General features: G+C 40.5%; 1 protein-coding gene across 6 annotated transcripts in view; it reads right to left on the bottom strand.

Annotated features, from left to right (window-relative positions):
- The window catches only part of WDFY3 (WD repeat and FYVE domain containing 3), a 436,497-nt gene that overhangs the window by 106,931 nt on the left and 317,350 nt on the right, over positions 1 to 12,216 (bottom strand). For all 6 annotated transcript variants that reach the window (XM_073541724.1, XM_073541677.1, XM_073541696.1 and 3 more), the window contains 3 exons: positions 11,909 to 12,088; positions 7,019 to 7,252; positions 3,981 to 4,080 (listed from right to left, as the gene is read on the bottom strand). In XM_073541724.1, the coding sequence (XP_073397825.1) occupies positions 3,981 to 4,080; positions 7,019 to 7,252; positions 11,909 to 12,088 (514 nt within the window). The remainder of the gene's footprint in view (positions 1 to 3,980; positions 4,081 to 7,018; positions 7,253 to 11,908; positions 12,089 to 12,216) is intronic.

The raw sequence follows: 12,216 nt of genomic DNA, 5'->3' as shown, positions 1-12,216 counted from the left end.
AGAATTTCATTTTTCAAGATTTCCCATCCTTCCTGGACATTTTTGTCTTTAAGGATATCCAGCCATTGGATCCCTCCAATTCTCTTTCTGAATCCCTTAAAATCTGCCTTTCTGAAATCTAACCTTGACGTCTGAGTCTTCACAGGTCTTCCGCCTCTAATTATCCAAAATTCTAAAATAGCATGGTCGCTACCTCCTAGGGTCCCAGCCACTTTTACCTCCTCAACCATTTCCTCCCTGTTTATAAGGATTAGATCCAAGGTAGCAGTTCCCCTTGTTTTCTCCCTTACCTTTTGGAAGATAAAGTTGTCAGCAAGAGAGGATAAGAATTTCCTTGACCTGTTAGTTTTGCCTGAGAGAGATTCCCAACAAATGTCTGGATAGTTGAAATCTCCCATGACAACTATGTCATATTTTTTGGAGAACTTGGCCATTTGATGCATAAAGAGTTCATCCATATCTTCAGCTTGCACAGGCGGCCTGTAGTAAATGCCTACAATGGTGTCCTTTCCATTGTTCTGTCCTTGTATTCTTACCCAAACAGTTTCCACAGAACTCCCAGTCTCTGAAGCTCCAATCTCTGTGCAGATATACGCGTTTCTAACATACAATGCGACACCTCCTCCTCGTTTATCAAGTCTGTTTCTTGCAAATAAGTTGTATCCTTCTAGTCTTGTATTCCAATCATGTGTATTGTCCCACCAAGTTTCAGTGATTCCAATGACATCATATTTCTTTTCCTGTGTTAGTAGTTCCAATTCTCCTTGTTTGTTGCCCATGCTTTGTGCATTAGTATAGAAACACTTTAGTTTGTGATTGGTTTCTCTTTCTCCAATATTTTTATTAATTAGATTCTTTCGTCTTTGTTCTTCCTTTCCACTTCTAATAGCAGAGTTCTCAATAGCATTTGTCAGGTGTATGGCTTTTTCTGGTCTTTTGCTTCCCTTCTCATGTTGTTCTAGTTTAAAGCTCTCCTTACAAGTGTAGCAAGGCGACTTCCAAATACATGCTTTCCAGTCTTCGTAAGGTGCACCCCATCTCTAGCAAGTAGTCCATCGTATAAGTAGTTCACTCCGTGATCCAGAAATCCAAATCGTTGCTGACGGCACCATCGACGTAGCCAGTTGTTCACCTGCAGAATCTTATTCCACCTCCTTGTTCCATGGCCATCCACTGGGAGGATGGAAGAGAAGACCACCTGCGCTCCCAGTTCTTTCACTTTCTTGCCTAAGTCTTCAAAGTCTCTGCAGATGGTTTCCAGGTCGTTTCTTGCGGTGTCATTTGTCCCCACATGTAGTAGCAGGAATGGGTAGTCATCTGTAGGTCTGAAGAGTCCTGGTATCCTGTCTGACACATCTTTAATTTTTGCACCTGGAAGACAGCACATTTCTCTTGAAGTTATATCCGGTCTGCAGATAGCGGCCTCTGTTCCTCTCAACAGGGAATCCCCCATGACCACCACTCTCCGTTTCTTCTTCACAACATTTTTCTTTCTCCATCCAGGAGGACTCTGAAGGCGTACAAGGTTGCTGTTTGTTGGCAAAGTCTTATCCTGATGTATTTCTTCATCGTTTTCCTGCGTGAGAGCCTGGTACTGGTTCCTGAGCAGTATGGGTGCTGACTGCCTCCCGATCCTCCTGCTTCTCTGGGTCACATGTCTCCATTCCTCTGTTTCTTCAGGTGCACTTCGAATTTCTTCTCTTTCTGTAACACGAAGAGATAATTCCGCTCTGTCCAAGAACTCTTCACCTTCCTTAATGATCTTCAACGTAGCTAACCTCTCTTCGAGATTTTGCAACTTTTCCTCCAACAGGGACACAAGCTTGCATTTGTGGCATGTGAAGTTTGGCTTTTCCACTGGTAAGTCTGTGAACATGTAGCAAGAAATGCAGCTCACCAAATGGCTCCTGGCCTCTTCCATCTTGAGATTTCTTAAAAACGATGAAAGATGAGCCAAATTTCCGATTTCCTCTTTTCAGCTGCAACGGCCAAAACCCAGTGATCGTTGAGCTCGCGGAGACTCTTCACTTATCCCAGAAGGCACTGGGAATATGCAAATGATCTCCTCAAGACTCTTCCCCTGTGACGCTGTGGCGTCACAAAATCAGCGATCTTGCTAACTTCTTAATCCCTGACGATCAGGTGTTTATCACATCCCTGCATGATTTGGTGCAGCAGGTGGTCATCACGAGAGGGACATTGTCTCCTCTGGTCAACAGCATTACTCACTCATTCTCCTGTACATATTAATGTGCAGTCAAGATCCCAGACCAAGGACACTTGGGCTACAATATTACAAGCATTGCCTAAAAAGAAGATCTACTTCTAATTTGGTCCAATCACTGGAAAGTTGCTAAAATGGTATAGCGTTTTTAATACCTCCATAAAATTACAAAGAAAATAGCCGCCCAGATGCATGGCTCCCTCTCCACTTCATCTACCCTTTACTGGACTGCGACCCAACAGACTCCCATGCCACCATGGGCATCATTAAAGCTTAACCATCCCAGCTCCTGCCTATCTACTTTCTGACATGAGAAATACATGAGACCAGACATTCAAGCATAGCTATGGGCAAAAAGCTAAGCACTGCACAGAATGCAACCGCTTGTGGACCAGGGTCGCAGGTTGGTCTTACCTCCTGCAGTAGGTAGTCTACTTAAAGAGAATCAGTCCTGTTGAAAACGGTATCTGATAAGCAGACAGATGTTAGAGATAAGGAGGATCTGATCAAAAGGATATTCATTTGTGGGAAAAGTTAGAAAATCCCCTGTTTGTATGCATGGGAATCCAGTGGGCGGTCCTATTCAGTGATTGACAGTCTTTCCTGTATGAGTGTGCATGCAGGGATTGCTGTCAATCACCGAGTAGGACTTATGTGCATACAAACACAAGGGACTTCAATAAATAAAATCCAAATTTTATGGAAACTTTTCCAACATATCTACATACCATCCTGCTCGGCTTCTCCATCTCTATACCGTGCTGTCAACAGATCAGACTGTACAACATGACAGGATCCCCCTTAACAGGTTTTTTTTAGGTAAAAATCCCCAAGTAGATTTAAATAAACTGTACCTTGCTATTTAAATGGAAAATCAATGGTATTTTTTACACTAATGTGTCTACAGTGCTACAATATCTAAGCTACTATACGAACAGTGCAGACAGACACAATCTCCAATAAATTAAGCCAAAACAGTCAACAATATAAGACTCTTGGTAGGAACGCAGACTGGTTTACTCTAGCAATGGGAACACCAACGCAACACAAATGATATTGTCATAATCTGGGATGCTGGAAGCTAGTAATTTGCTGGCCAACTCATTTTTATGGCAGTAACAATGACATTACTAGAACATTATTTCAGCTATACTAATAGACAAAATTCACAATCCAATAAAAGTTGCCTTATTGTAATAAAAAAAGTCAATCATAGTAATAAGCAGCATATTTAAAGCACCACTCCAGCTTTTTTATTGCACTGCTGGAATGGTGTTTCTAATCCAAGGTCCCTAAACTTAGTCTTATACTTACCCGCCGCCGCTGTCTTCACCGTCTATCGCCACAGCGCCTGTCAGTCACCAGCAGTTTCTGACTTGCCTGATTGATCCAGTGTTTGCTGGAGCGAGCCAGAGGTCACTTTTCAATTTAAGTATATGAGATCCTCGTTCTGGCTCTCAGCTTTATATTGTGACCTTGTGACTATGATCTCTGACATCTGGAAAGTCAGAAGTTGTAGTCACAAAATAGTGGTGCGACCGGAGCAGCAAAAATAAAAGGCGAAGAGGGCGGCGGATGTTTCAGACTTCGTTCAGTGGCCTTAGATTAAAAGCAGCACTCAAATTAAAAAAAAAAAAAAAAAAAAAAGCTGGAGTGGTGCTTTAATCAACCAGAAATACTCCAAAAGCTTCCATTAGGTAGTATAAAAATAATAATAAAAAGGATGTGAATGGGTCCACATTTCTGGAATACATACCTAACAGAACATCAGCAGCCAGAAGATGGTCCATCACACTGTCCAGTATGTAGGTCTGGAATTCCTTCTGCTGAGCTCTTGTAGATCTTTCAGGAGTAGCCTGCAAAACATCAATTAAAATCAGCAATGTTATTCTAGGGTAATGGGTCTGTATTGGTGGCAAGGGCACTATATTCTATATTTTAAATTAAAGGTTTTTTGTTTAAATATGTTTATCTTGGTGGTAGTCTCACTATACCGCCATAGTTGCACTGTTGGGCACTATTATTTAGCATATGCAGTTTACAGTGAGGCAGCAGTCCTCTCATTATCATCATATGGAAAGGCAACACTTCTATTATAGAGCTTGAGGCAAACAACATAGGATTAATCATGGACAAAAGACGAAGAGAACAGCTCAACTCCTTCTCTCCTCTTCCGAATCCATGCAGAGTAAACTGTACGCATGGCACAGAGCATGTCCACAACACACAGGGGGTAGCTACAGTCACCACATATTGACAGCTCCGATCAGCAGTGTGTGTGCGCAGCATATGTATGTGCAGAGCAGGCTATTCATGTGCAGGAGAGTGATTACAGCGCATTCACTGTATAGTAAGTGGTGACTAGAATGGCTCCCTGAACTACCTCAATGTCCGTGAACCAACTGCTCCATTAAGCCTGCCAGACATGATTTAAATGCTACTTACCAGCAGATTACTCCTATAGTTGCAGACAAACAGCATTTGTGGAGATGACAAGTTCCCTTTAAAGGGGTTGTCCAGTCTCGGAAAAGTCTGCAGTCGCTGAAATGCAAATGAGATTTGATGCCTACCCTCTCATGATTCCCTGTATTGTGCAAGTGATTTGTATACCTATGGTCATGTGCTGACTAGTCTTCAGCCCCCGTCACACACAGCGAGATCGCTAGCGAGATCGCTGCTGAGTCACAAGTTTTGTGACGCAACAACGATCTCACCAGCGATATCGCTGTGTGTGACAGGTATCAGTGACCGGCCCCCCTGCCGGATATCGCTGACCGTGCTCAAATGCCCTGGACATTTTTTTGATCGTTGGTCTCCCGCTGGCCAGCACGTATCGCTGCGTGTGGCAGGCGGGAGAGCAACGATCAGCGAGTTCCCAGCTCATCTCCAAGGTAAACAGCTGGTTTCTAAGCACCGCGCGTCGCTTAGAAACCCGCAGTGTACCTTAGATACCAGCGCGCTGGTGCAGGGAGCTGGTAACCAAGGTAAACAGCGGGTTTCTAAGTGCCGCGCGGCACTTAGAAACCCAATGTTTACCTTGGTTACCAGCTCCCTGCACCAGCACGTTGGTATCTAAGGTACACAGCGACACGCGCACTTGTCGTCGTTGGTGCTGATCGCTGGTGAAGCTGCCTGTTCTCAAAAGAAGAGAATTGAAAGACGCGCAGAAGTTTAGCCGACACATGGCTAAATATGCAAATTGCATACATGTAGTCAGGTGGAATATAGGGCAGTCATGTCTGTGCACGATTTGGCAGTTTGTAGTCCTGACCTGACAACCCCTTTAAAGTATAATGATATACATGTCAATCTTAATACATTATTCTATTGTGTTTGGAATGTTGATATTTGTATTATTTTTTTAATTTATCCTTTATGGCCAGTTATTGCCTGTACTGATTTTCTAAATACGTTATATATTGACCGGACGAGTACTCCTGTCCCTTTCTTTCAGGATAGCTTTTGATTTATTATGATCACTTTTTTATCTCTATCTTGATTGATGAATTGCTTTAGTAGACCTTATGTCATTTATACATGCCCTGTTCTTCTGATACTTTTTTAATAAACTTAATTTATATTTATATTTTTGTTTATCCTTTGCCTTTCTATCATGGTACTATCGGGATTACAGTACCAATACCTTGATTATATACGCAGGCAGTTCTTAGGTTGTTCTCTCTTTTTTTTTTTTTTTTTTGTCTGTGCATGTTCTCCACTTTATATGTTTGTTTTATATAACTTTTTATGAAGCTATATTTAACATTTTCATTTTATCACAATGTACCGGTATAGTATCTGTTCTTTGGTGTAACAAGCTGAAGAGCTTGCTGAAATTTTTAACGTTTGTGGACAATCCTTTTCAGCCTCCTGTTTTCTTGTCCTCTGTCTTCATCTTGATTCCCATATTTGACCATGAATTTTATTCCTTGATTACTGCTATTATTCCCATGATGCATCAGTACAGTACCATATGAACAGCTAGAGTTAGTACCACGTCTGCCTCCTGAAAGGACACTGAAGTTATCTTTCCCTCTTAATTATCCTAAATTAGCTAATAGAATACAAGTATACAGTCAGAAGATTGAAGCGTGATCTTCCACATACTAACCATGTGACAGGTAATGTGCAGTAATTATCAGTAACTGTGATAGGGGTTTCTTCACCCCACACACCCACTGCATGGAGGAACTTCAGTGGTATAGTCCATAAAATTTCATCATTCAGGCAGTACTTAGATGTGAGAAATTAAGCCATGTAATTCCCAGTTGTTCACCATGCAATTAAATGGCTGAATGGAAAAGGATACCACAAATTTCCAGGTAGAAAGGAACAATTAAATAAGGGAATACCAGATAAATTAAATGTACTGGAACACTGGCAGCAATTCAAACTTAAAAAAAAATTCACTTGAGTGCTACGCAAGTTTAAAAAAGATCCAAAGTCAGTAAAACAGGTGGTTTATAGTTTAACATTTGCTTTTTCTTCCTTTTTAAAGATTGAGGGATAGAACAGAAACTTTGCTACTAGTTCTTGTTTTATCCTGTCAATTACATCAAAATTAATTGAATGCATCAAATGATGCAAGGAAGAGGTTTACAATGTATGACGAAATAAAAAAATTATCTGAAAATGAAAACTTCAATCTGTCTCATAATTTTTTTGCTCACTCTTTCACTTCTCAAAGACTAGCATGCAGTTTTGTAACACATTATAGGGTTTTTACTGCTCAATAGATGTTATTTACTTATGGTGCATTTATTAGCATTATTCAGGCACAACCGAACAATTTACCTCTAAAAGAAGGTCTATCAAAGGAGTTTGCTTGCTGGCGGGAGTCAGGCAGAGGTTTTCAATGACAAGAACTCTCATGAAATCAAACACAAATTTCTTGGCGGGGTGGCTGGTTAGGTAAGTCTTAGAACCGACATTACAGTACTCAGATTGGCTTCTATTCATTCCAGAGTCTGAAGCAAAGGCTTTAAATTCTTCAGCAGGTGATCCCACCTCATCATCTAGGTCAGTGACCTGGAAAATAAAGTGCATCATTTAAGATTTTACAACAATATGCGGGCACTGCAAAGTAAGGCTCATTATTGACCACGATTAACACTTAAAGAAGTCTATAGGACTACAAGATTATCGGAGGTCATTTACTATACACATAGGTAGTATATGTCAACATTGCACCAGTGGTTAAAAAAAAAAACATACAAAAAACAATCACGACATGGGTATAGCTGGTAGCTGCCAATTTAAAATTAGGAACTCATCCAACCATGCCACTATAATTTGCTATTATGTACAACGGTGATGTTAATTTGAAAAGTAACGCATTTCTCTGCATAAGATGATAAAACCCAGTCTACTTCTACAGAAGTTATCCACAAACATTGTACATTTTAATTAATTTATATTGGAATAATGATAAGTTCCACAATTGGATGTGTTAAAAACATGTTCCTGCGCCAAGATAATCTTATAAAATGTGCCTCTGCTATGTCCTGTGTAATGGCTGTGTCTGACCATACGAAGTTGCTCTAATTAATGGTTGGCACATACCACGGCTTCTGGTCAGGGAAAAAAGCATAGACCACTTATGGTGACAAGGCAGAAACACTCACACTTTTGATAAAACAAACAGGCAGGGAAATATGTTCCCTCACACAAACAAATTTCCCTACCTGTCTGTTTTATCACAGGAGTGAGTGTTTCTGATGTATTACCGGCCACTGCAGCTCCTCCATCAATGACTTCATTTATGATGAGCTCAGAGGGCTGGAGATGTGGCAATGAAATGTGTTACCTCTGAGAGCAGTAGCTGCAAGCCCCTGATTTGTTGTTGGAACACTCACTTATGATAAGTGACATGCTTCCTCCCCTGACTAGGAACTGTGGTATCTGTCAACCATGAACTGGCGCAGCTCTGCATGGTAGGAATCATCAAGTTAACAGTACATAGCAGGGGCACATTTAAAGGATTATCTCAGAACAGGAACATTTTTTAACCCATCCAATTGTGGAAGTTATTATTCCAAGATCAATTAATTAAAGCGTAATTTGTTCACGAGACAGCCTCTTTAAAGGCCGTGGGCCCCAATGCAAGATCTCAACAATGCCTGTCATAACCATGAGTCTTTAATAACCATATTGGTCTTACTATACGGATCAAAGGGACCATTTGGGCCTTTAGCCTCCATGGCCTGGTAACTCCATGGACATCAATATGCTCATGTATTGCCATCTGGTTCTCATCAGTGCCAGTGCAGATATTCAGTATTAAATACTGGTCCATTAATAGCCACACCATCAAATATTTGCTTGGATTTAGAGGAAGATATCAAATGTTTTGTTCCCTGACAAACCAAAATAATCAGTTTATCATTGGTGACAGAAGAGCAGTAAGAGAAGATTAGCTTTTGTACATAGACATGAAGATGTTCCTGTAACAGCAACCTACAATATGCTACTACTTGGCACCGGAGGCCTAGCTAACATTAGGCAGATGAGCAAGATAACACCGCTCACTGGCACAATGAGCACTGGCCTGCTCCAGACCATGTAGAAACAGTCTCCAATCCCAAGAGGCCTATTCAGCGCCATCTGTCACACATGCACATGTGCAGATCAGTAATACAAAGACATCTTTATATGCCATGTCAGCACGACAGCAGTATATTACCAATAGCGCTTCACTTGTGAAGTCAAGAGACTTGCTATCAAATCTCAACACATCTCTGTAAGCCATCCGTCACCAAGCTCTCCCATAGAAACTCAGAGATGACATAAGCTAATAAAATGTATAAAGTCCTTTAAAATTCTATAGTGCTGCATATTTTCAAGTATTGCTGCCTAAGGCCAATTACACTACTAAGTACTAACAAAGATTCAGTCTGACGCCTATGCTAAATTTAAACGGCCAAACAGCACTGCATGCAGCCTTATTCTTCCAGTCAAGCCAGTACAACATGATGGACCCTATTGTGCTATCTGTCGGGCAATGGATTTGGCCATGTGCCTAAATAGCAAATCACTTCTAGTCACTGACCGGAGAAAAAGTTTCCATCGTTCACTAAAAGCAACGATAATTCCGGCACAAAACGTACATTCAGCTCTATAGAACACAGAGGCATTCGGCCAGATGGAAACTTGAAGCTCACAGGTCATTTTGCAAAAGAAACTTAAGGGGCATTAACACTCAAGATTATGGTGAATGAGCAGAAACACATGTTTCTTGTTAAACTTGCACTCTAAACAGGCTGCCGATCACCAGAGGTATGATCAAAATTTGCTCGTCGGGTGAGATGATCTTTTATAGTGTACAAAAGATCATCGCTCTTGTCAGGGCAATAACCTGTGTAAACAGGACACTAGCTGCCGAGAACAGTATGTGCACTGAACAATTTACTACAGATAAATTCACACCTGAACAATCTGAAACGAGACAGGCCTGGCTAAACAACCTATTAAATGATCCCAACGCAGAGTGTGAACAAATCCTTATATGTAACCTTTTAGGCGGTGACCCACTGTATAGGAAAGATCCGTATACTATGCTTTCCCTACACAATTTTGGCATGTGGAGAGTCCATAGGGTCCCATAAATACACTGACTACCCACAAGCTAAGATCTTTGACAAATGGAGCACATTGGAAACAAAGTGTGAGAATACAAGAGAATATAAGATTCATTATGTAACCTATTATAAAATCACGTAAACTTATTCTTCATTTATAATCACAGTGATACGTCCCCATTCTCGCTCATGTCATGTACATGTAACATGTTTGTGTAATAAACATTGAAAGGTTGAGAATTGATTATATCTGTAGATGTCAACTGATACAAACCGGTTACAGCTCAGCCTTCACATTAGAAACGCCAGATACATTGGCCTTTCAATATACACAACCCAGCTGTGTGATGTGACATTTACTGTTCTACGTGAAGGGGTTCAGCTAGGTGGCATTTTACACATGGCCCGATACAAGTCAACTGAGACTGAGGCTGTGTGCACACGCTGCGGATTTTGCTGCGGTTCCGCAGCGGTTTTGGCCGCTGCAGACCCGCAGCAGTTTTTGCTGCGGTGTACAGTACCATGATTCCCTATGGGAATCAAAAACCGCAATGCAGACGGTGCAGAATTTTCCGCGCGGATTATCTGCGGTTTTCAATCCGCAGAAAGAATTGACATGTCAATTCTTTCTGCAGATTCTGCTGCGGTTTGCCTTCTCCTCCATTGAGGAGATGAAAAACCGCAGAGCAATCCGCAGGTAAAACCGCAGGTATTTTGACCTGCGGATTTTACAAAATCCGCGCGGATGAATACACACCTAATCCGCAGCGTGTGCACACAGCCTAACATGTATCAAGGTCATTTGATTCTTGGTTTACTAATTGCTTTCTTGTCCCTGTTTGCTCATTAGCTTTGTTGATAAATGTCAACATACCATTTTTTCACACTGTGCCATATTCATATGCCCAAGCTTATATGTAATGTGGAGGAAAGAAATAAATTGTATAAATATAAATCAATAGAACATTCCGATGCTTAAAAAAAAAGTTGGAAATTCCTAAGAAGACAATCTAAATGGAAACCAATATGGAGGCACTACACGTTTTTCCTTCACAGCTGAAAACATAAGTAACAAAAGAGTAAAGAAAAACATTATCATTCATACTTCAGATACTTACCAAACCTCTCCTCTTGTTTTTATAGATGGAAGTGCTCTTTAACCTTCCATGGTACTCAGTAAAATTTACAGTGCTCCGCATAGATCAGTACACCCCAACAGATTTGTCAGAAAATCCTAAATTTCCTTTCAGAATCATTTTTTACAGGATGCAATACTACAAAATACTCCCACAAGAAAAATGTTTTTAGAATTGATAGCTTCAAAACTGTATGTTGTCGCAAAGGTGAGAAGTGCAAATAAAAATGTATGTTGCCTACAGTGAAACATGGTGGTGGCAATGTCTTTATGTGGATCAGCATGACTGCTGTAGGGGAGATGAATTTCATTGATGGTATCATGGATTCACAGATGTACTGCTCTATATTGAAAGAGAAGATGGTAATATCACTCTGAACCCTTGGTAGATGTGCATTTTCTAACATAACTGATCCAAAACACAAATCTAAGGCCACGGTCACACTTCCAAAAGTGATTCAGTGGCCAAATTTGTTCCTGGTCTAAACAGAGTTGAACACCTATAAGGAATTCTGAAGAATTAAGTGGGGCATAACTCTCCAATTCAGCATCCATGCAATAGAAAAAAAACATTTTTGAAGTCAGGAAAGAGGTGGATATTGCAATATGTCGTCAACTGGTTAATTCCATGCCTAGAAGATTTTGTTCTGTACTTAAAACTCATGGAAGTCACATACAATACTAGATGCAGTAGTTTTGGTGTGGGGTGTATTAATTTTTGCATCAACTAATTTTAGTAAAACTGAACATTTTGTAATGAAAGTTATACTATTAATTTTATTTACATGTTATGGATTAGAAAATGTTTTATGAAACTCAGTCTTGTCAGCATTGTTCTCGTGTGCAGTGAAATATTGATTAATATGATACTTTTCAAAGGGGATGTACTCAATTATGCTGATGACTGAATGGTGAGGTAGGACTAGTGTTAAAGGGTTAATGCAAATAAATGTAAAGCACTTGGCTCCTTACCATTTCAGAGTATGGTCGAATGTTAAAGGGGAACACAGTGGCCACCAGAGCACAAAGGAAGTCAGGACTCATCCACATTGGTGCAAGATCTGGGACATTGTGGTAAAGGTAGCGAAAGAACTGCATCAATGTCACTGGATACTCCCGGAGCCACGAACCTTCTTCCTCTGACTGCCACGGCTATGGTCAAATGGAAAAAGGTACAAAATTAGAAAGATCTTAAGAATTACATTATATATTAAACATGCTGACGTAGTTTTCGCTGCAATAAGCTAAATCTAAAATGATACTAAAATAATAATATCAAA

This window comes from Dendrobates tinctorius, unplaced genomic scaffold, assembly GCF_039654945.1.
Source record: "Dendrobates tinctorius isolate UK_male_01 unplaced genomic scaffold, ASM3965494v1 ptg000011l, whole genome shotgun sequence".
Lineage (NCBI taxonomy): Eukaryota > Metazoa > Chordata > Amphibia > Anura > Dendrobatidae > Dendrobates > Dendrobates tinctorius.
Note: the sequence above shows the minus strand (reverse complement) of the source record. Positions and strands in the feature narration are given on the sequence as shown.